This window comes from Nyctereutes procyonoides, unplaced genomic scaffold (genome assembly GCF_905146905.1).
Source record: "Nyctereutes procyonoides isolate TBG_1078 unplaced genomic scaffold, NYPRO_anot_genome, whole genome shotgun sequence".
NCBI lineage: Eukaryota > Metazoa > Chordata > Mammalia > Carnivora > Canidae > Nyctereutes > Nyctereutes procyonoides.
The window spans coordinates 25,484,649-25,509,402 of record NW_026575020.1 but is presented as its reverse complement, the minus strand read 5'-3'; the positions used below and the strand labels follow the sequence as shown (position 1 = coordinate 25,509,402).

Sequence of the window (24,754 nt, the reverse complement as noted above, 5' to 3'; positions counted from 1 at the left end):
AATATGAGACTCATGATCTCAGGGTGGTGAGTTCAAGACCCACACTGGGCATAGAGCTCACTAAAAAACAGAAATCAAATACAAAAAAGACTTATGCCCAACTATAAGCAGTAATTGCATAAAATATAAATGAACAAAAAGCCTCCATTAAAACAAATGAAAAAGTTCCTTACTTTGTTGTTGGCAGCAATTTTCTAGATAGGATCCCAAAGCACAAGAAACAAAGGCAAAAATATGGGCAGCCCCAGTGGCGCAGAGGTTTAGCGCCGCCTGCAGTCCGGGGCGTGATCCTGGGGACCTGGGATTGAGTCCCACATTGGGCTCCCCGCATGGAGCCTGCTTCTCCCTCTGCCTGTGTTTCTGCCTCTCTCTCTCTCTCTCTCTCTGTGTCTCTATGAATAAATAAAATCTTAAAAAAAAAATGCAAAAATAAGTAAGTGGGTTAAGTTAAATTAAAAAGACACACACAGCAAAACAAAATGAAAAGGCAATCGATGGAATGGAAGAAAACATTTGCAAATCACATATCTGATAAGGAGTTAATAACTAAAATGTTTAACAAGTTCACAAAACTAAACAACTTGGATGAAACTTGAGTGCATTATGCTAAGTTAAATAAGACAGAAAAAGGCAAATACAGGGCACCTGGCTGGATCAGTCAGATGAACACAGGACTCTTAATCTCAGGGTCATGAGTTGGGAGCTTCATGTTGGATGCAAACTGCTTAAATAAATAAACTTAAAAAGAAAAAGACAAATATTGTATATTTAGAATCTAAAGAAGCTGCACTTCAAGAAACTAGAATAATGGTTACCAGGGGTTGAGAGGTGGGAGGAAATGGGCAGATATTGGTCAAAGGATATAAATTTCCAGTTATAAGATAAACAAGTTCTGGGAATTTAATGTATAGCATGGTGATTACAGCTAATAATACTATATTAGATCCTTGAAAGTTGCTAAGAGAGTAGATCTTAAACGTTTTCAATACAAAAAGGAAATGATAATTATGTGACAGGAAGGAGGTGTTACCTAATGATATAGTGGTTATCATTTTGCAATATATAAATATATCAAATCAACACACTGTACAGCTTAAACTTACACAATTTTATATATTAATCACATCACAATAAACGTGAAAAAATTCGGGGGGGGTGAAGACAACAAAGATGAGAAATATTTTATATTTTTAATTTATGTTTTGGGGGGCAGAGGAAGAGGGGAAGAGAATCTTAAGCAAGCTCTACACCAAATGTGAAGCCCCACGCAAGGGCTCAATCTTATAACCCAGAGATCATGACATGAGCCAAAATCAAGAGTTTGATGCTTAACCAAGTAAGCCACCCAGGTGCTCCAAGAAACACTTTAAATGTAAGGTTCCAGAAACAGTAAGTGAAAAAGGATGGAAAAAGAACTACCAGGCAAGCACTTGCCAAAGAAAGATGTGTGATTAACATCAAAGTAGATTTCAATGCCAGAAATACTATGAAAAGTAAAGACTGAAATTTTGTAATGATAATGGGACAATTCAACAAGAAGACACGATAATCTGAAATTTGTATATTCCTAATAAATCAGCTTAGAAATGCATGAAGAGACAGCTAAAAAGAAAAAAAAAACAGATAAATCCACAATCAGTAGAGATTTTAAAATACATTTTTGAGTTTCTGACAGAACATGCACATCAAAAACAAGTAAATCAGAAAGGATGCAAAAGAGCTCAAGACTATAATCAATGTATGTTATCTACTCGACATGCATAGATCATTACACCCAACAAAGTACAGAAAATATGTAATTTTCCAGTGCTGGGACAAAATAGTCACAAAATACATAAAATTGATAACTATCCAAGATATACAAAAGAACTCATACAACTCAAAAAGAAAACAACCAAGTTTTTAAAAACTGGGAAAAACATTTCAACACACACTTCCCAAAGATATGTGAATGGCCATTAAGTCTATGAAAAAGTACTCTATATCACCAATCATCAAGGAAATGTATGTTAAAACCTTACCGAAATACTATAACACACCCACCAGAATGACTCAAATTAAAGACTCAACACTTAATGCTGGCAGAATATGAAGGAAATGGAATTCTCATATACTGTTGATGCAAGTGTAAAATTTTTACTTAATGAAGAAGTCTGGTAATTGGTCATAAAACTAAACATATATACCTGCCTATGATCTGACAATTCCACCCTAGATATTTAAGAGGAATGAAAAACTGAGTCCACAAAAAGACTTATACATCAAAAGACTTTTAAGTCATATAAGGTTATAAAAGACAAATATTCTTATTATATACTAATAAAAGTTCAATACAGCAAGAAGATATAACAATTATAAACATTTTACAATACCTAATAACAGGTCATTAAAATATATGAAGCAAAAATTGACAGAATTGAAGAGATATTAACAGTTCTTCAATGATAGTTGGAGACTTTAATACCCCACTCATAAAAGAGGAGAGAACAACCAGACAGAAGCAAAGAAACAGAGAACACAATAAACCAACTAGATTGAATATACATATACAGAACACTCTACCCAACAAGAAAATACACATTCTTCTCAAGGACACACAGGACATGTTCCAGGAAAGGCCATATATTAAGGAAAAAATCAAGTCTCAATAAATTTAAAAAGACAGATATACAAAGAATATTCTCTGATCTCAATGGGATGAAGTTAGAAATTACAAAAAAGGAAAACTAAGGATGCCTGGGTAGCTCAGCTGGTTAAGCACCTGACTCTTGCTTTTGGCTCAGGTCATAATCTCAGGGTTGTAAGACAGCCCCACATTTCTCTCTCCCTCCCCATTTTCATTAAAAAAAAAAAAAAAAGGAAAACTACAAAATTCACAAAGTTGTGGAAATTAAACAACCTACTTCTCAAGAACCCATGGATCGAAAAAGAAATCACAAAGGAAATTAGAAATACCTAGTTGAATGAAAACAAAAATACAATATACCAAAACTTACGGGGTCAAGTAAAAGAAGCGCTCAGGAGGAAATTTATAGCTATGGACCCACGAAAAAAAGATTCTCAAATCAGCAACCTAACTTTACAATTTAAGGAACTAGGGATCCCTGGGTGGCGCAGCGGTTTGGCGCTTGCCTTTGGCCCAGGGCACGATCCTGGAGACCCGGGATCGAATCCCACGTCGGGCTCCCGGTGCATGGAGCCTGCTTCTCCCTCTGCCTGTGTCTTTGCCTCTTTCTCTCTCTGTGACTATCATAAATAAATTTAAAAAAAAAATTCATTACAATTTAAGGAACTAGAAAAAGAACAAACTAAACCCAAATTTAACAGAAGGAAGGAAAAAGTAAAGATTAAAGCAGAGATAAAACAGAGTAGAAAAACCGGGAAAAAAAAAAATCAATGAAATCAAAAGATGGTTCTTCAAAAAAATCAACAAAACTGACAAACCTTTAACTAGATGGCCTAAGGAAAAAAGATTACTAAACTCAGAAATTAACAAGGGCACATTACTATTGACTCTAAAATAAAAAGGAGGGGATCCCTGGGTGGCGCAGCGGTTTGGCGCCTGCCTTTGGCTCAGGGCGCGATCCTGGAGACCCGGGATCGAATCCCATATTGGGCTCCCAGTGCATGGAGCCTGCTTCTCCCTCTGCCTATGTCTCTGCCTCTCTCTCTCTCTGTGACTATCATAAATAAATAAATTAAAAAAATAAAAAAAATAAAATAAAATAAAAAGGATTTTAAGAGAGTACTATGAACCACTATATGCCAATTAATTAGATGAAAAGGGCAAATTCTGAAAAATATAAAACCTATCAAGACTAAATTAGCCATGAAGAAATAGAAAATCTGAATAGTATCACTATAAGTAGTAAGTAGATTGAATCAGTAATCAAAAGTTTCCCAATAAAGCAAAGTCCTGGACCCAACGGGCTCTTAAAATTCAACAATAAGAAAATATACAACCTGATTTTTTTTTTTTAAGAAAATTTTTTGAATTTTAAGTGGCTTCACATCCAATGAGAGGCTTGAACTCACAACCTTGAGATCAAGAGTCACATGCTCTACCTACTGGGCCAGCAAGGTGCCCCCACACAACCTGATTTAAAAATGGGCCTAACAGGGACGCCTGGGTGGCTCAGCAGTTTGGCGCCTGCCTTCGGCCCAAGAAGTGATTCTGGGGTCCTGGGATCAAGTCCCAGATAGGGCTCCCTGCATGGAGCCGCCTTCTCCCTCTGCCTGTGTCTCTGCCCCGCTCTCTTTCTGTCTCTTTCCTGAATAAATAAATAAAATCTTAAAAAAAAAAAAAAAATGGCCTAACACCCTGACACCTTACCAAGGAAAACATACAGATGGGAAATTAGATATATAAAGATGGTTCACATCATGATTATCAGGGAAATATAAATTAAAACAATTAGATACAATACTAGACACAATTAGAATGGCCAAAATCTGAAACACCAATAGTATCCTTTGGTACCAATGAGCATACAGAGCAACAAGAACTCTCATCATTCACTGCTGGTAGAAATGCGAAATGGTACAGCCCTTTTGGAAGATAGTTCGGTGGTTTCTTATAAAATTAAACATACTTTACAATACAGTCCAACAATGGCACTCCTTAGTATTTACTCAAAGGAAGTGAAAATATATCCACACAAACACCTCCACACAATTTGTTTTTTTCAAGGCAGTGAAAATACTCTGTATGATGATGGGTACTTAGCATACATTTGACTAAACACATAGAATGTACGGTACTAAGAGTGAATCTTAATGTACACTATGGTGATTATGTTACATCAATGTAGGTGTATCAGTTTTTTTTTTTTTTAAGATTTTACTTATTTATTCATGAGACACACACAGAGAGAGAAAGGCAGAGACATAGGCAGAGGGAGAAGCAGGCTCCATGCACTGGGAGCCCGATATGGGATTCGATCCCGGGTCTCCAGGATCACACCTTGGGCCGAAGGCAGATGCTCAACCACTGAGCCACCCAGGGATCCCTGGTTGATCAGTTCTATTCTGGTAGAGGATACTGGTAATGGGGGAGGCTATGCATGTGTGAGAAAAAGGATAAGAGATCTTTCTGTACTTTCCTTTCAATTTTGCTGTGAACCTAACACTGCTCTAGAAAAATAAAATCTTTTTAAAAAATATTTTAAAATATCTCTATGTGGGGTGCCTGGGCGGCTCAGTCAGTTAAGTATCTGCCTTTGGGCTCAAGTCATGATCTCAGGGTCCTGGGATCAAGCCCTGCATTGGTCTCCTTGCTCAGCAGGGAGTCCACTTCTCCCTCTCTCTCTACCCCCATCCTGTTTGTGCTCTCTCCCATGCACACGCTCTCTCACTCTCTTGTTCTCTCTCTCTCTCTCTCTCTCTAAAATAAAAAAAATCTTCTAAAACACTAAATAAATAAAATAAATATCTCTACTTTATATCTTCATCTCAATTCCTTCAGATGAAACTGTTCAGGTTTATAAAGTATTGCAATTTCACTTCTCAACAGGAAGTATATGCATGTAAATATATTTAAGTTTTTATTTATTTATTTAAATAATCTCCACACTCAATGTGGGGCTTGAACTCAGGACCTTGAGATCAAGAGTTGCATACTCTTCTGACTGAACCAGCCACACATGCCTATATATAAATCTTTTACTTGCTTATGGTGGTATATTTTTAAACAATGAAAAAGTTAACCTACTTTCCCCCATCCGTATGTTTTACACCAAAAGATGTCTTCTTGGGGATCACTGGGTGGCTCAGTGGTTTAGCACCTGCTTTCAGCCCAGGGCGTGATCCTGGAGTCCCGGGATCGAGTCCCACATCGGGCTCCCTGCATGGAGCCTGCTTCTCCCTCTGCCTGTATCTCTGCCTCTCTCTGTGTGTCTCTCATGAATAAATAAATAAAATCTTAAAAAATAAAAAAAGTAGCACCATAAAATTTTTTAAAATAAATGACACTATCCTCATTTTAAAAATTAAATGGCGGGATCCCTGGGTGGCTCAGTGGTTTAGCGCCTCCCTTTGGTCCAGGGCGTGATCCTAGAGTCCTGGTATCGAGTCCCACATCAGGTTCCCTGCATGGAGCCTGCTTCTTCCTCTGCCTGTGTCTCTGCCTCTCTCTCTCTGTATCTCTCATGAACAAATAATAAAATCTTTAAATAAATAAATAAATAAATAAATAAATAAATAAATAAATAAATAAATAAATTAATATTAAAATTAAATGGCATATAAAAACTATGTGTTATAGATATATGTAGGATGAATAATTATCTCATTTTGCCTTGGACTATGGGATTTCTAGGACATGGGACTTTTATCAGTAAAGCTGGGAGAATCTTGGAGCTCCTGCGTAGCTTAGTCAGTTCAGCATCTGCCTTTGGCTAAGATCATGATCCCAGAATCTTGGGATCAGGCCCCACATTGGGCTCCTGCTCAGTGGGGAGTCTCCTTCTCCCTCTGCCCCTTCCGCTGCTCATGCTTGTGTTTTCTTGCTCTCTTGAGAGAAGAGCCAAAAAACTAAATAACTAAATAACTAAAACCAGGTATGAGTGGGAACATTACAACCAACTTACAGAAATAAAAAGGGTTATATGACATTTCTATGCACAACTGTATACCAATAAATTACATAACCTAGATGAAACAAATTCCTAGAACCCACAAATAAAGTAACTTAAGAAAATAAAAAATAGGGACACCTGGATGGCTCAGTCGGTTAAGTGTCTGTCCTTGACTCAGGTTATAATCCCAGAGTCCTGGGATCGAGCTCCATGACAGACTCTCTGCTTAGTGGGGAGCCTGTTTCTCCATTTCCCCTGCATGTGCTCTCTTGCTCTCTCTGTCAAATAATAAAATATTTAAAAAGGAAAATAAAAAATAGCAACAGACCTCTAACAAGTTAACACTGAACCAGCAATAAAAAACAAAGTCTATAACCAGATGCCTTCACTGTGAATTCTAGCAAACATTTAAAGAAGAATTAACACAATTCTTCACCAACTCTTCCAAAAAATAAAAGAACACTTCCTAACTCAATGAGGCCAGTATTAGCCTGATACAAACACTTATGAAAATCATAAGTAAATTACAGTATCTCTTATGAATACAGATGTAATCAAAGTACAATTAAACCAAAAACAACAGCCTATATAAAAGGATTATAAACCATGACAAAGTGGAATTTATCCCAGAAATGCAAGAGTGGTTCAATATAACAATATCAATAATGTAATTTACTACATTAACAGAACCAAGGAGAAAAACCATATGATCATCTTAATCGATATCAAAAAGGTATATAACAGAGTAAAAAAAAAAAAAGAGTACAACAAACTTTCATGAAAAAAACACTCAAAAAATTACAAATAGAAAGATCTTCAAGATGATAAAGATTATTTACGAAAACCCCACAGATAACATTATTCTCAATGATGAAAAATGGAAAAAAGCTTTCTATTTAAGATCCAGAACAAGGATGCTCACTTTCATCACTGCCATCAAAGTTCTAATTAGAGCAAACATAATAAAAACAAATAAAAAGCATCCAAATTAGAGAGGAAGAAATAAAACAATTTTTTATACTTTTTTTTTTAAAGGTTAATCTTTTTTTTTTCTTTGAGGGAGACAAAGAGAGAGAGGGAGCACACAGAGGGAGAGCAAGAGGGAGAAGCAGACTTCTTGCTGAGCAGAGTGCCTGACGTGGGGCTTGAGCTTATCAGGACCCTGAGGTCATGACCTGAGCCAGAGGTAGACACTTAACCAATTGAGCCACCCAGGTGCCCCAAGTGACATGATCTTATATACAGAATTCCAAAGTATCCACATGAAAGATACTAGAGCTAATAAATTTAGCAAAACTAGAGTAAATATCAATGCACATAAATCACTTGTTTCTATATACCAGAAATGAACAATCTCTTCAAGAGGGAATTTAAAAAGTAATTCCATTTACAATAGCAGCTAAAATAACATACTAATGACTAAATTTAAGCAATGAAATACAACTGTACACTGAAAACTATAAAACATTGCTGACAAAATTAAAGACCTAAATAAAAGTTTAGAAGAACATCTTGTGTTCACAGATAGTTAAGACTTAGTATTAGTAAGATGCCATACTACCAAGCATAATCTATGGATTTAAATAATCCCTAACAAAGTTCCAACAGCAGGAAGGGAAAAGCAGATTCCCAAATCTATATGGAATTCCAAGGACCCCCACATAGCTAAAACTATCCTTAAAAAGATTAATAAAGTTATCCCTGATCTCAAACTTACTACAAAGCTACAGTAATCAAAACAGTATTATACTAACATAAAGATGGATATGTCAACAAATGGAAAAGAACTGAGAGTTCAGAAGTAAACCCATACAATATGGTCAATTGATTCCACAAAGATGTTAAGATAATTCAACAGGGAAAGAATAGTCTCTTCAATAGAGAGCACTGGAACAACTGAATTTCCACATACAAAAGAATGAAATTGGACCTTTACCCCATTAATATATGCAAAAATTAACTCAAAGTGAATCAATGACCTGTAAATAAGAGCTAAGAGCATAAAACCCTTAAAAGAAAACAAAAGTAAATCTTCATGACCTTCAATTTGGCAATGGATTCTTAGACATAACACCTAGAGCATAAGTAACAATGACCAAAAATAGACCAATTGGATTTAATCCAAATTTAAAACTTTTGTACATCAAAGGACATTATCAAAAAAGTGAAAAGATAAACTACAGAACAGGAGAAAATATTTGCAATTCATGTATCTGGTTAAGGATTTAATATTCAGAATACGTAAAGAACCCTTACAACTCCACAACAAAAAGATAACCCAAATTTTAAAATGGGCAAACTATTTGAATAGACATTTCTCCAAAGAAGATATACAAATGACTAATAAACACATGAAAAGATGCTGAACATTTTTAGTAATAGGAAAATACAAATCAAAACATCAAGTTACTACTTCACAACGAGTAGGATGGCTATAATCAAAATAATAAAAAATAACAGGCATTTGTGAGGATATGGAATAATCCAAATTCTGGTAAATTGATGATGGGAATGGAAACAGGGTACAAGCACTATGGTACAGTTTGTCAGTTCCTCAAAAAGTTAAACCTAAAATCACAATGTGATCTAGTATTTTTCACTCCTAGGTACACACTCAAATTTGAAAACAGTGACTGAAACAGATATTTGTACACCAGTGTTCATTATAGCATTTATTCACAAGTCAAAAGGTGGACACAATCTAGTGTCCATCAACAAATGAATGGATAAACAAACCATGGTATATTTATACAATGGGGTATTATTCAGCTATAAAAAGGAATGAAGTACTGATACATGCTACAGCATGGTTGACCTGTGAGGTGTTAAGCTATACAGTATCCTAAGTGATATAAGCTAGTCACAAAAGTACAAATATTGTATGATTCCATTCATATGAAATATCTACAATAGGCAAATTCATAGAAAAAAGTAGATCAGAGATTAGGTAGAGGGAGAAGAAGTTATTGCAAATAAATACAGAGCTTATTGTTTGGGGTGATAAAAAAAAGTTTTGAAAATAGTGGTAATGGTTGTACAACATTGTGAGCGTAATTAACACCACAAATTGTACACTTAAAAATAATTAAAATGGTAAATTTGAGGATTCTTTTAGCACAACACACACACATATACACACAAGAAAAAAGACTTTGGTACATAGCTTCTGTCAAACAATAATCCTAGAATTCCACAACACTAAAATTGACTATGTATGAGACTTTACAGAAGTCAGTGTTCTATAAAAATTTAATTCTATAGTAATGCAAGTCATTAGACTCCTCAAACTACTGTGCTAAAATGCCAAACCACATGTAAGTTAAAGCAAAATAAAATTCTTTCCCATTTTTTCAATAATCCAAGAAGCTCAATAAATAAAACTATCTACTTTCATATTATATACATACATCTATGCAAGTGATTATAAAACGGACTACTGCCTATGTTTCTTTATATTATTGTTTTTTACTCGCCAGGACTAAATATTAAGTAAAAGCTGGTCACTGACATTAAGCCTTTAACACTTACAAAATACACTGCTCCAAAGCTTCCATGGCCAATTTCTCTGAGATCTGTGAAGAGCTTCTCTGGATCTTCTTTGAAGAAGAGCTCTGCAATTTCAGGGTCCTTCAGGCTGCCCGCTCGGTTAGTTGATGGCATCCTGCTGGGCAATCAGTTCTCTGATTCTAATTTTATACTGCTATCCCAATCCTTGGTTCATCTGTATGAATGAAGCCACACTGGCATAAACTACTGTAGAGAAATAAAAAAAGAAAAAAGTCAGGAAAAGCAAAAGCTACTAAGAATAATTAGTATAAGATCATTTTCTGACAGCATATACAAAATTATCTCAGGTCTAGATTTTCACTGAGAAGGAAGTATGGTCTACTAGTATAGTAGTTCCTCATCTGGCTCATGATCACAATTACCTGTGGTACTTTAAAAAAAAAAAGATTCTTAAAATCCATAGTATACAAGTAAATAGTGTATGTATACTTTAAAAAGTAAACAAATCTTTATATCGTAGAAGCCTTTCTGTGTCAATACTTCAAGATTTACCTAATCCAGATACAGCGCACGCATCAGGAGAGGTAACACATAGCTATCAAAAATCTGCATTAACAACTTAAGATGTACCAATAGTATGTCTTTGACACCAGGAAGATTCTCATCTATTAATGATATTCAAATATAAGAAAATACACAAAAGATTTAATTCAGTAAGTTATGTTTCTTTTCCTTTCAGATACCATTTGCCAGTATTTAATCAACTCTAATACAGACAGTCCAAAGAAAACTACAATGGAAGAAGTAATGATTTTCACACAGACAACTGTTTCCCCATAAACCTGATTCACATTAAAATATGGCCTTTATCAAATCTGCATCATTAGATAAGTAGATACTACAGATAACCAGTAAACTCCCTGGTGTTCTGGTATCAGTTCCTTTATATCAGATTACTCGTTTTTAAAAATAGCTGTCGTAACTGAGAGGCTTTAGAACTTGGGTTCTGGAATAAACTGCCTGGACATGAATCCTGGCAACACTATTTACAAACTGTGAGCTCAGGTAGCCTCATTTTCCTAATCTGTACAATGAAAATAATCTATTTTCAAAAATGGGCTAGCACACTCCAGAAAATAAGAGAAATAAATAATGGGGGAACTGAACATTTACACTATCTAATACTAAAAGATAACTATGGCATCATTAGAATACTTAAAAATAGGACAAGCAACACACTCAAGTATGGCTGTCTTGGAATTTAGCATACAACAAAAGGAGAAAAAAATAAATGTTGAGAAAATTGAGAATCCATTTAGAAAAAGAAATATAGGGCAGCCCAGGTGGCTCAGCAGTTTAGCACCACCTTCAGCCCAGGGCGTGATCCTGGAGACCCGGGATTGAGTCCCGCGTCGAGCTCCCCGCATGGAGCCTGCTTCTCCCTCTGTCTGTGTCTCTGCCTCTCTCTCTCTCTCATGAATAAATAAATAAAATCTTAAAAAATACATATATAAAAATTATTACACTCACATATCTTATATAAACATTACTGCTAAGTGGCTTCAGAGGCATCCCAAATAAAGAGGAAAAACCGACTAAGTGATGTTTGGACACTCCAATAACTATTTGGCAAAAAATAAAATGAGAACTATTCCTCAAAATGAACACCATAATTACATATGGGTCAGAAATACAAATTTAAAAAATGAAACTGGGTGACTGGCTGGGTCATTCAGAAGAGCATGTGATTCTTGATCTTGGAGTCATGAGTTCGAGCCCTTCACTGGGTGTGGAAATTACTTAAATAAGATTTTAAGGAACACCTGGGTGGCTCAGTGGTTGGGCATTTGTCTTCAACTCAGGGCGTAATCCTGGAGTCCCGGGATTGAGTCCTGCATCAGGCTCCCTGCATGAAATCTGCTTCTCCCTCTGCCTGTTTCTCTGCCTCTCTTTCTCTCTCTCTCTCTCTCTCTCTCATGAATAAATAAATCTTTAAAAAATAAATAAATAAAATAAAATTTAAAAAGTGAAACTACAAATAAAAGAAGTTCCTCCATAATCAGGGATAGAAGAAACTTTATGACCCAAATCCAAAACAATAATAACAAAGAATGATACATATTTAACAATATTAAAAAAAAAAAAAAAACTTGGAAAGAGTGGTCATGAAAAAAGACACTCCAAACAAAAAGAAAGAGAAAAAAAAAAAAAAAGATAAACTTGGGGAAAAAAAGCTTGAAACTTAGGTTTACAAAGGGTTAATAACACTAATATATAGAGTTAAAAAAAAAGGAAAGAAAAAAACCAAGAATCTGATATCCTTAATATCCAAAAGTTTCCAAAAAACAGCAGAGAAAAAATACAGCAGGTATGTGAGTTCACAGAAAAAAAATTATACTTGAATTAAATTAAAAACTTTAAAAAATTAAATGGCTTAAATCTGAACAACCATTACTGCAGCCCTGGTGGCTCAGCGGTTTAGCGCTGCCTTCTGCCCAGGGCATGATCCTGGAGACCCGGGATCTAGTCCCACGTCGGGCTCCCTGCATGGAGCCTGCTTCTCCCTCTGCCTGTGTCTCTGCTTCTCTCTCTCTCTCTCTCTCTCTCTCTATCTTTCATGAATAAATAAAATCTTTAAAAAATAAAATAAACTATTAAATATACGAAAATATGTTCCAAATCACTTCAAGTAAGAGAACTATAAATTAAAACTATACTAAGATTTCATTTGTACCTATCAGAAACGCAAAAATTCACCACATGCTGATGGTACGGTAGAAGGGAAATATGTATGCACTCATCCATTAATAGCGGTAATGATAAAACAGTGCAAACCCTAAGGAGAAAAATCTAGCCAAAACATATATGCACTTATCATTTCACACAAAAATACCACTTTAAGGAATCCATGCCAAAGATACTTACAGAGAATATAAGAAATGATAAAGGCACAAGGTCAGAACTGGAAATCATTATATTGCTAATGGGAGTATAAAACTGTACAACCATTTTGGAAAACTGGTTAGCAGATGCTTATCAAGAAAAATAAATATTTACTATATGAAGGAGCAATTCCTGAACTAGTCATTTATTCAAAGAAAAGAAAACACAGGTACACAAAAACTTGCACATAATAGTTTTATTCATAACAGTCCAAAACTGCAAATACAAATGTCTCTCAACAAGTAAATGTATAATAGAATTGTGGCATATTTACACAATGAAATACTATTCACAGCAATAAACAGGAATAAACTACTGACACATGAAGAAACACAAATGAATATCAAAAACATTCCGTTCACTCAGCAAAAGAAGCCAAAAACAAAAGAGTACGTACTTAATGATTCCCCTGATAAATTCTCATATAGGCAAAATTAGTCTAAAGTAATATATCCAATGTTACTTGGATGGGTACTTGTTAGGGTGGGTATGGAGGACAAAAGGGCCCAAAGGAGTTTCTAGGGATGACAGAATACTAGTGTATACACTTGTATTATGTACTATATTATGTTATTCAGTTGTAAAACTCTAATTGAACACTTAAAATGGATGCATTTCACTATGTGTAAATTATACTTCAATTAACAACTTTAAAAAATTAAATGGCTTAAATCTAAGTACAATATACACATGTATAAAAATCTTTTTTTTTCACATGTATAAAAATCTAAGTACCATATACACACTCTCTTACGTGTGCACTCTCTATATAGTGCAAATTTATGAACAAGGTATAGAAGGATACATACTGAAATATTAATATTTTCTTGGATAAAGCAGAACCATAAAAAGCATTATTGCTGGCCTACACATCTGTATTATCTGAATTTTTATAGCAATTGCTTTTATAATTTTAAGAAATTTACATTGCATTTTAAATTTGAGAAAAATAAAATAGAACATTTTTAGAACTAGAAGAATACATACTCTGACTAGGGAGAACATCCAAAAAAGGCTATTAGCATTTTTTTTTTAATTCACAAAGGACTAATGCATTTTACAATTTTGTATGTCAAAAAAATTTGAGTCAATCACAAAAACTGAAACATTCAGAGCAAACACAATTAAGGATGCATATTCCTTAAATATATAAATATAATTCAAATCACTAGAAAGTAGCTAACTCATCAACATATAAATAAACGGCCAAAGGATATACATCAGCATCCCATAAACAGGTAATATAAATTACTGGCGAGAGAAGTTAAAACTTGATGGGTACAGCCATGAGTTTAAGATTATATTTCCCTCCTTTAATTCCTGGCTTTGACTTCTTATAGCCTGAATTACAGAACTATGTTCAGGGTGCTGCCAAGAAAACCCTTGAAGAAATCAAATCCCCTCTTTCCATCCAAAGGACCAGAAAAAGGAGATCTAAAGACTGGCAGGGGGAAAGCCATTATTTTCTCTTTTGTCTCCTCAGTCACAGAACTGCACTGCCCTAGGAACAGAAAAACAAACAACAACAACAACAAAACATAAGAAAGCCTATCTCTTTGGCCAGAAAAATTGGAAAACAGGGCCCTTGTTGACCCAAAAAGTATAAAGGGGATTCCCATTATTTTCTTAAACTCCTCTTTTCTTTCCCCACTTCACTTAAGGGTAGCCCCATTATGAAGACTTGTACAAAGCACAGGTCTTAATGCTCAGGGAAAAACTTGTCTTTCTGATCAGAACAGGGAAATAGCCACTGAAAACTGAAGAGTACGGAGGAAAATCGTGGACAAGAGAGAGATGGAAAAGAGATCCCTAATTCTTTTCTTTTGGAATAAGCCAAAACAAATACTGATTTGCACTTGTGTAGACTCAAGTGAAATGAAAGCTACATAAAGACAATTAATCTATAATATAAACCACTGCCAAGTTTCATACTATCACTGAAAGGCATAGCTTGGGGCAAATCCAAAGAGCACAGCAAAGGTTTTGAAAATAGAACTGAGGGATGCCTGGTTGGCTCAGTGGTTGAGTCTGCCTTCGGCTCAGGTAGTGATCCTGGGGTCCTGGGATCGAGTTCTGCATCAGGCTCCCTGCAGGGGGCCTGCTTCCCCCTCTGCCTATGTCTCTGTGTCTCTCATGAATAAATTTCTTAAAATCTTAAAAAAAAAAAAAAAAAAGAAAACAGAATTGATACTGGAACCACCACCTACAGAAAGTGAGATAGAACTTCCCATTTAAACCAGTTGGTGTCTACTGAAAATAAAAACAAATCAACATTCTCTAGAGCATATTAATAGGACTCAGAAATGTCAACATAATATTCACAGTGTCCAAGATAAAATCCAAAATTACTCTACATGTAAAAACAAACAACACACACACACACACACACACAAAACTGGTAAATATGACAAATTATCAAGGGAACAGAGGACCAACAGATGCCTATTTTGAAATGATTCATGTTGGAATTATTACAAAAAGACTTAAAAAGCAGTTATTACAACCATAACAAATGAGGTAAGGTTGACACTATGGAAACAACTGAAAAGACGTTAAGTTCTTAGTAGAGAAATACAAAAATTTTTTTGAAAATCACACAAAAGGGCACCTGGGTGACTCGGTGGTAAGGATCTATCTGCCTTCAGCTCAGGGTGTGATCCTGGGGTTCTGGGATCAAGTCCTGAATCAGTTCCCTGTGGGGAACCTGCCTCTCCCTCTGCCTATATATATGTCTTTGCCTCTCTCCCTGTGTCTCTCATTAATAAACAAAAAAAAGAATCACATAAAAAATTCAGTATCATAAATGAGGGGTGCCTGGCTGCCACAGTCTGTAGGGCAAGCAACTCCTGCACAGTCTGTAGAGCACGCAACTCTTGACCTTGGAGTTAGGAGTTCAAAACCCATGTTGGGCATGTTACTTACTTTAAAAAAAATGGGAAAAAAAAAAACCTCATTGTATGGGCTCAGTTGCACAACAGAGATTAAAGAAGAAAGAGTCAGTAAACTTTAAGACAGCAATAGAAATTAAATGAAACTAAAGAACAGATTGAAAAAACTGAATCGTGCCTTAGTGACTTATTGGACACTATCAAATTGTCTACATTTCAAATCATTGGTATTATTAAGGAGAGGAAAAATAAATTGGTAGAGAAAAAAGATTTTTTTAGTAATGTCTGAAAACTTCACAGATTTGATAAAAGACATAAATTTCGAGATTCAAGAAACTCAACAAACCCCAAATAGGACAGATTCAAAGAAAGTCAGGCTAGACACACCTCATCAAAATATTAGAAAAAGATAATTTAAAATTTGAGTAACAGATTTTGTGTAAAAAACAGTGGAGTCCACAGAAAATGGAATAATATCTTTAAGGTGATAAAAGGAAAGAACTACCAAGCCAGAACATAATTCTGAACCTGGCAGAAGTCTTCTATAGGAATGAAGGAGAAAAAGAGAGAGAAAGAAAGAAAAAGAGAAAGGAAGATTCTTACATGATACAAAACTAAGAGAATCTATTGCCAGCAGACCTACTCTAAAAGAAATACAAAATATTAAACAAAAGAAAGCTAGAGTAGCTACATTAGTATCAGACAAAATAGACTTCCCAACTAAAAAAAAAAACCACAAGAGATAAAGAACATTAAATAATGATATGATTCCACTAACAAATCCCAAATTTGTCCTCACCTGACAAAAGAGCTACAAATTGATGAAGCAAAAACTGATACAACAGAAAAATCATATTAGTCTATAATTATACTAGGAGACTCCAATGCTGCTAAAACTCAAAGAAAAAGTAGTCTGAAAATACATAGAACAACATCAGTCAACTTTACCTAACGATATTTCTAGAATACTATGCTTGACAACAACAGAATATCCATTCTTTTCAAGAGCACATGATATTCACACCAAGACAGATTACATTCTGGGCCATAAAACAAATCTTAACAGGCATAAATAATTTCAACTCATACAAAATATATTATCTGACCACAATGTAATTACATTTAAAGTCAGTATCAAAATGTAACTTAAAAAAAAAAAAACCTACAAAATCTGGAAATTAAACACACACTTCTAAGTAATCCATGGGTCAATAAAGAAGTTTCAAAGGAAATTAGAAAAAAATACAAATTAGGGTGCCTGGCTGGCTCAGTCTAAAGAGCATACAACTTTTGGTCTTGGGGTTGTCAGTTTGGGCCCCACACTGGGTGCAGAGATTACTTAAAAACAGAATTAAAAAAAAAAAAAACAGAATTTTTTTTTTTTTAAGTAGAGGCCCTTAAAAAAAAAAAAAAGATTTTATTTATTTATTCATGAGAGACAGAGAGAGGCAGAGACATAGGCAGAAGGAGAAGCAGGCTCCCCACAGGGAGCCCAATATGGGACTCGATCCCCAGACCTGGGATCATGCCCTGAGCCCAAGGCAGATACTCAACTGCTGAGCCACAGGTGTCCCTAAAAATAGAATTTAAAAAAAGAATACAAATTGAATAAAAATACAACATAAGATTTGTAGGATACAACTAATACAGTGCTTACATACATAAAAGTTCAAGGCACTTAATCTATATCAGAATAAAAGATTTCAAATAAGTAATCTACACTTCATATTTAGAATATATAAAGAGAAGGGAGCCTGGATGGCTCAGTCAGTTAAGGGTCTCACTCTCTTTATCTGAGTTCAGGTCATAATCTCAGTGTTGTGAGTTCAGGCCTCACATTGGGTTCCATACTGGGCATGGAGCTTACATTAAAAAAAAAAAAAAAAAAAACCCTAGGACAAGTAAAGCTAATGAAACCAAAAATGGGGGTACCTGGATGGCACAGGTGATCAAGTGTAAGACTCTTAGTTTCGGCTCAGGTAGTGATCTCAGAATCATGAGATCAAGCCCTGCGTAGGGCTCCATCTCAGCTCAGAGTCTGCTTGAGATTCTCTCTCCCTCTGCCCCCCCCTTTCCAAACTGAATAAATGAATAAATCTTTTTTTAAAAAAACACAAAAATAAATATAAGAAAGGAGATATTAAAAGAAACAGAATAGAAATCAATGAAATTAGAAAACAAAAAAAAACAATATAGAAAAATCAATAAAACCAAGAGACAATTCCTTTGGGTAATTAAAAAAAACTCAACAAAACTGAAAGACCTCTGCCAAACTAAACAAGGAAAACAAAAACAGATAATAACTAGCAAACATAGAAATCAAAGGGGAAATATTACTACATACTCTTAGAACACTGAAAGGAAGAAGGAATAGCTCTAAATTCCTGAATTTAATTCACCATTCTAAACAGACTAAAGAAAAAAGAAATATATGATCACATCAACAGAGGCAGAAAAGGATTTGACAAATTCAACAAGCATTTATGATAAAAACATTCAGAAACCAGGAATAAAAGGGAACATCATTAACCTGGCTAAGAGTATCTAACATGAGAATGATTAACAACTAAAAGATTTCCCCTAATGAGTAGAAACTAAGGAAGAATGTCTATTCTAATCACTCCTCTTCAACACTGTACTAGAAGTCCGAGCCCATGCAATAAGAAAAAGAAATACATAATAAAAATAAATAAAACTCTCTAATTGCTGACATTACGGTGTACATGGAAAATCCCAAGGAATATACAACACAGTAAAAGAAAAAAAGAAGTATTTAGATAGATCTATAAATATTCAAAGAGGATTTATATAGTAAGAACAATAAATGGAGTGCCTGGCTGGCTCAGTCAGTAAAGTATGCAATTCTTGATCTCAGGGTCATGAGTTCAAGCTCCACCCTGGGTGGAGAGAGAGAGAGAGAGAGGGAGGGAGGGAGGGAGGGAGGGAGGGAGGGAGAGAGAGGAAGGAAGGAAGGAAGGAAGGAAGGAAGGAAGGAAGGAAGGAAGGAAGGAAGGGCGGAGGGGCGGGCAGAGGGGGAGGGAGGGGGAGGGAGAGGGAGGGAGAGGGAGAGCGAGAGGGAGAGGAGATGAAACTGTAAAGAAACTCCCAGAAGCTTTTACTAGAAAAGTTAGGACAGTAGTTACTGTAGGAAAAATAAGGGGTTGCAACTCCTCTGAGACAGTAGGAGGAACATCTAGAATGCCTAGCAAAGTTCCATTTCTTAGGTAGTGATTAACAAGGGAATTTTACTTATAATAATTCATTAAGCTATTTGTTTGCCAAACTTCTGGATGTTTGATTTCATAATAAAAAGAATGAAAGCAAAAATTATATATACTGTAGTTTTTGCAAAGAAGGCAATACAACAAAGCAGTATGGATTATATGTTGGTAGTTATGGCCAGTATTATGGACAATATTCACAAGTCTATACTTTCCTTATGTTCCAAATTTTCAACAATCATCACATGTTCAACTTCCACAACTGGGAAAAAGATAAAGAAAACACACCCAACATTTGCGCACACTCTTTGGGCTGCAAGAAGACAGAAAAAGTGAAAAATAAAATGAACACCTAGATAGATAGATAGATAGATAGATAGATAGATAGATAGATAGACAGACAGACAAACTCAAACAATGTTAGAAATCCCTGAAATACTCCATTACACTGCTAGGCTAGAGTTTATACTATCCACTGCATAACTGGTTTTCTATACATCCTCAAATTCCCAAAAGTAAAACACTTTTATATAAAACTTTGTGGTGGGGATCCCTGGGTGGCGCAGCGGTTTGGCGCCTGCCTTTGGCCCAGGGCGCGATCCTGGAGACCCGGGATCGAATCCCACATCGGGCTTCCGGTGCATGGAGCCTGCTTCTCCCTCTGCCTATGTCTCTGTGCCTCTCTCTCTCTCTCTCTCTGTGACTATCATAAATAAATAAAAATTAAAAAAAAAAAAAAAACTTTGTGGGACGCCTGGCTCAGTGGTTGAGCGTCTGCCTTTGGCTCAGGTCGGGGTCCCAAAGTCCTGGGATCAGGTCCTACATTGGGTTCCCTGCAGGGTGCCTGCCTCTCCCTCTGCCTGTGTCTCTGTCACTCTCTGTGTCTCTCATGAACAAATAAATAAATAAAATCTTTAAAAAAATATACAATAAAATAAAAACAAAACTTTGCATCATATCTTGGTTGCCTACACTCATTCAGAATACTGCTACGACAGTCATCAAAGTTAAAACTGACAAAGGCACTTGGATTTGAGTCTTGTCCATTTTAAAAATCAGTCATGAATAATTACAGGGAAAGAAACAGCACAGAAGAGCTTTCACAACAACCCTCATCATAAACTCCGTAATTTCTCCAGTATGCAAAAAATGAGTATTAGGTACATGAATACCCAACACACAGGACTAATACAGCTAGATAAAACTATAGCTCAGGCTTAAAAGACATAAATATTTATAATAAGTTCTTAAACATACTATGAGACTATACATGCAATCTTAAAAAAAAAAAAACAGGCTGTTAGGTTATATTTGGACCAAAGAAGCTTATCATTTATTACGTTATTTAGGGCTGAATATAAAAGACAAAAACAATTTTTGTGGGTTGGTACCATTTTGTTCCACCCTAAAACATTTATCTAAAAAAGCCCAATGAGGGCAGCCCCGGTGGCGCAGCAGTTTAGCGCCGCCTGCAGCCCGAGGTGTGATCCTGGAAACCCGGGATCGAGTCCCATGTCGGGTCCCTGCATGGAGCCTGCTTCTCCCTCTGCCTGTGTCTCTGCCTCTCTCTCTCTCTGTGTCTCTATGAATAAATAAATAAAATCTTTAAAAAAATGTTTAAAAAAGCCCAATGAAACCAGAATAAAAAATCCAATAAAATTTATTTTAAAATTTCAGATCAAATTATGATTTTCAGAACTGTTCCACATTTGTAAAACAAAGTCTAATAACTGACAATAACATCAGTCAAAGCAACATAAAGAAGATGGGGGAAGGGTACTGATAATCACAGTATATTCAATTCAGTTATTACTTGAGGAATGCTCCTTGGATGAACAGTGATGATGTCATGCTATTCCATTTTTTAAGAACCTTCAGATTTTCACAAAAAGGACATTGTTGGTCTTAAGCAACTGCTTCAATACCATAAAGCCCTTTTCCCTACATCTGTTAATCAGAGTGCTCAGACTCAGAAAACAGCCAACTCAGTCAAACATTCAATCCCTTTAGAGAGAGAAAAAATTGTCCCTTTATATAGTCTAATTGTAACAAGAACACATACATAAAATGGTAACTAATAAGATTATATAATTAACGACTTTCTTGAAAAGAGTATTACTTTATCTCTCTTTAAAAGTTAAAAAAAAAAAGCCAATACATGTATTTGGGGAACAAAAATTTTCAAAGGTAGAAAGGATTCACAAGAAAAAAGCCCCCTAATACCTCTACTTCTGATGTATCCTTGCATCAATTACCTGTGTGTGATGGTTAATAACCCTACAATGGCCTCTAAGTGTTCAGGTGAAAAAGTCACACATCCCTCACTTTAAATAAAAAGCTAGAAATGATTAAGCTTAGAGAAGAAGGCATGCTGAAAGCCAAGAAAGGCTAAGAGGGAGAGCTCTTTTGCCAAAAAGCCAAGTTACGAATACAAAGGAAAAGTTCTTGAAGGAAATTAAAAGCATTACTCCAGTAAACACATGAATGGTAAGAAAGGAAAATCGCTTTATTGGTGATATGAAGAAAGGTGTTTGGGGTTTTGTTTTGTTTTTGGTATACTGTTTTGTTTTGTTTTTTAAGATTTTATTTATTTATTCATGAAAGACAGAGAGAGAGAGGGACAGAGACATAGGCAGAGAGAGAAGCAGGCCCCATGCAGGGAGCCCGATGTGGGACTCAATCCCGGGACTCCAGGATCACGCCCTGGGCCAAAGGCAGACACTTAACCACTGAGCCACCCAGGCATCCCCTTCCTTTTTTATTTATTTATTTATTTATTTATTTATTTATTTATTTATTTATTTATTTATTTATTTATATTTATTTTATGATAGTCAGAGAGAGAGAGAGAGAGAGAGAGAGAGAGAGAGAGAAAGAGGCAGAGACATAGGCAGAGGGAAGCAGGCTCCATGCACCGGGAGCCCGATGTGGGACTCGATCCGGGGTCTCCAGAATCGCGCCCTGGGCCAAAGGCAGGCGCCAAACTGCTGCGCCACCCAGGGATTCCCCCCCCCTTTTTTTTTAAAGGATAGTTGACACACAATGTTACATTAGTTTGGGGCGTACAACATAGTGGTTCAGCAAGTCTATATACATCATTTTATGCTCACCACAACAGTAGCTACCATCTGTCATCACAGAACACTATTACAATACCACTTAGTATATTCCCTATGTCATCGTGCCCTCTGTCCCTATGACTTATTCATTCCATAATTGGAAGCCTGTTATCTCCCAGTCTGGTTTACCCCATTTTGTCATTCTACCACCTTCCTCCCCTCTGGCAACCACCGGTTTTGTTCTCTGTATTTATGGGTTTGTTTCTACCTTCTGTCTGCTTGTTTATTCATTTGTTTTATCTTTATATTCCACATACAAATGAAATCATTTATTATTTCATCATTCTCTGACTTATTTCATTTAGCATTATACCCTCTAGGTCCATCTATAATGTTGCACATAACAAGATCTCATTCTTTTCAATAGCTGAGTAATATACCATTGTATACATATACCACATCTTCTTTATTCACTCATATATTGATGGATAATTGAATTGCTTCCATATCTTAGCTATTGTAAAAATGCTGCAACAAGCATTATTTCAAATTAGTGTTTTCACTAATTAGGATCTTTTCAAGTTAGTGTTTTCATTTTCTTTGGGTGAATACCCAGTAGTACAATTACTGGATCATACGGTATTTCTAATTTTAATTTTTTGAGGAATCTTCACAGTGGTTGCACCAGTTTTACATTCCCACCAACTTGTTTTATGTATGTGTGTGTATGTATATATATATATATATATATTTTTTTTTAAGTAATCTCTACACCCAGTGTGGGGCTCAAACTCATAACCCCAAGATCAAGAGTCACATGCTCCACTGACTGAGCCAGACAATTTCTTCTTTTTGATGCTAGCCATTCTGACAAGTGCAAGTGATAGCTCATTGTGATTTTGATTTGCATTTCCCTGATGATAAGTGAAGTTGAGTATCTTTTCACATGTCTATTGGCCACCTATATGTCTTCCTTGGAAAAATGTCTATTCAGTTCTTCTGCCCATTTTTCAATCAGATTATTTGGAAGATTTTTTTATGCTTAACTGTATAAGTTCTTTATATATTCTGGACACTAACATATGGAGAAAGTTTTAGTGGTTTGGATAGAAGATCAAACCAGCCACAATATTCCCTTAAGCAAAACCTAGTCCAGAGCAAGGCCCTAACTCTTTTCACTTGTATGAAGTCTGAGAGAATTGGGAAGGCTGCAGAAGAAAAGCTTGAAGCTAGCAGCGGTTGGCTCATGATGTTTAAGGAAAGAAGCTGTCTCCATAACATAGCAGTGCAAGGCAAAACAGCAAGTGCTGATGCAGAAGCTGCAGCAACTTATTCAGAAGATCTAGCTAAGATAATTAATGAAGGTGGCTACACTAAAAACAACAGATTTTTTTCTTTTCTTTTTTTTAAGATTTATTTATTCATGAGAGACACAGAGTCAGAAGGAGAAGCAGGTCCCCCACAGGGAACCTGATGAGAGACTCAATCCCAGGACCCCAGGATCATGACCTAAGCCAAAGGCAAACACTCAACCACTGAGCCACCCAGAGGCCCAACAACGGATTTTCAATGTCAATTAAACAGTCTTGTATTGGAAAAAGATGCCTCCTAGAACTTTCATAGCTAGAGAGTAGAAGTCAATGCCTGGCTTCAAAGCTTCATAGGACAGGCTAAATAACTCTCTTGCTAGGGGCTAAAGCAACTGGTGACTATAGGCTGAAGCCAATGCTCATTGACTGTTCTGAAAATCCTAATGCCTTTAAGAAGTATGCTAAATCTACTCTGCCTGTGGTCTATAAATGGAACAAAGCATGGATGACAGCACATCTGTTTACAACATGGTTTACTGAGTATTTTTAGCCTATTGTTGAGACCTATTGCTCAGAAAAAAAAAATTCCTTTCAAAATATTACATTGACAATGCATCTGGTCCCCCAAGTACACAGAGTTGTATGAGATTAATGTTGTTTTCATAGATGCTAATACAACATCCACTCTGCAACCTATGACCAAAGAGTAACTTTGACTTATGAGTCTTAGGATTTAAAAATACAATTTGTAGGGGCACTTGGATGGCTCAGTCAGTTTAGCAATCGACTCTTGGTAAGAGGTCATGATGGCTCAGGTCATGATGATATGATCTCCTGGGACTGAGCCCTACATCAGGCTCCCCACCCAGTGGGAAGTAGTCTTGAAGAGGCTCTCCCTCTGCCCCTCCCCCAACTCACATATGTACTCTCTCTAAAATAAAGCAATTAATTTTTAAAAAAATAAACAATCTGTAAAGCTGTAACTGCCAAAGATAGTGATTAGTCTGATGAATCTAGACAAAGTAAACTGAAAACTTTGTGGCAAGGATTCATCATTGTAGATGCCATTAAGAACATTTGTGATTCATAGGAGGAGGTCAAAATATCAACATAACAGGAGTTTGAAAGAAATAGATTCCAATCCTCATGGACGTTCAGGGGTTCAAGACTTCAGTGGAAAAACTAATAGCAAATGTGATGAAAACAGAATTAAAATTAGAAGTGGAGCCTGAAGATATAATTAAGTTACTG

General features: G+C 35.8%; 1 protein-coding gene across 1 annotated transcript in view; it reads right to left on the bottom strand.

Moving 5' to 3' along the window:
• The window catches only part of TAOK1 (TAO kinase 1), a 146,189-nt gene that overhangs the window by 88,783 nt on the left and 32,652 nt on the right, over window positions 1-24,754 (bottom strand). Inside the window, exon 2 of the mRNA XM_055319146.1 lies at window positions 10,104-10,328. Within this exon, the coding sequence (XP_055175121.1) occupies window positions 10,104-10,235 (132 nt within the window). The 5' untranslated portion in view covers window positions 10,236-10,328. The remainder of the gene's footprint in view (window positions 1-10,103; window positions 10,329-24,754) is intronic.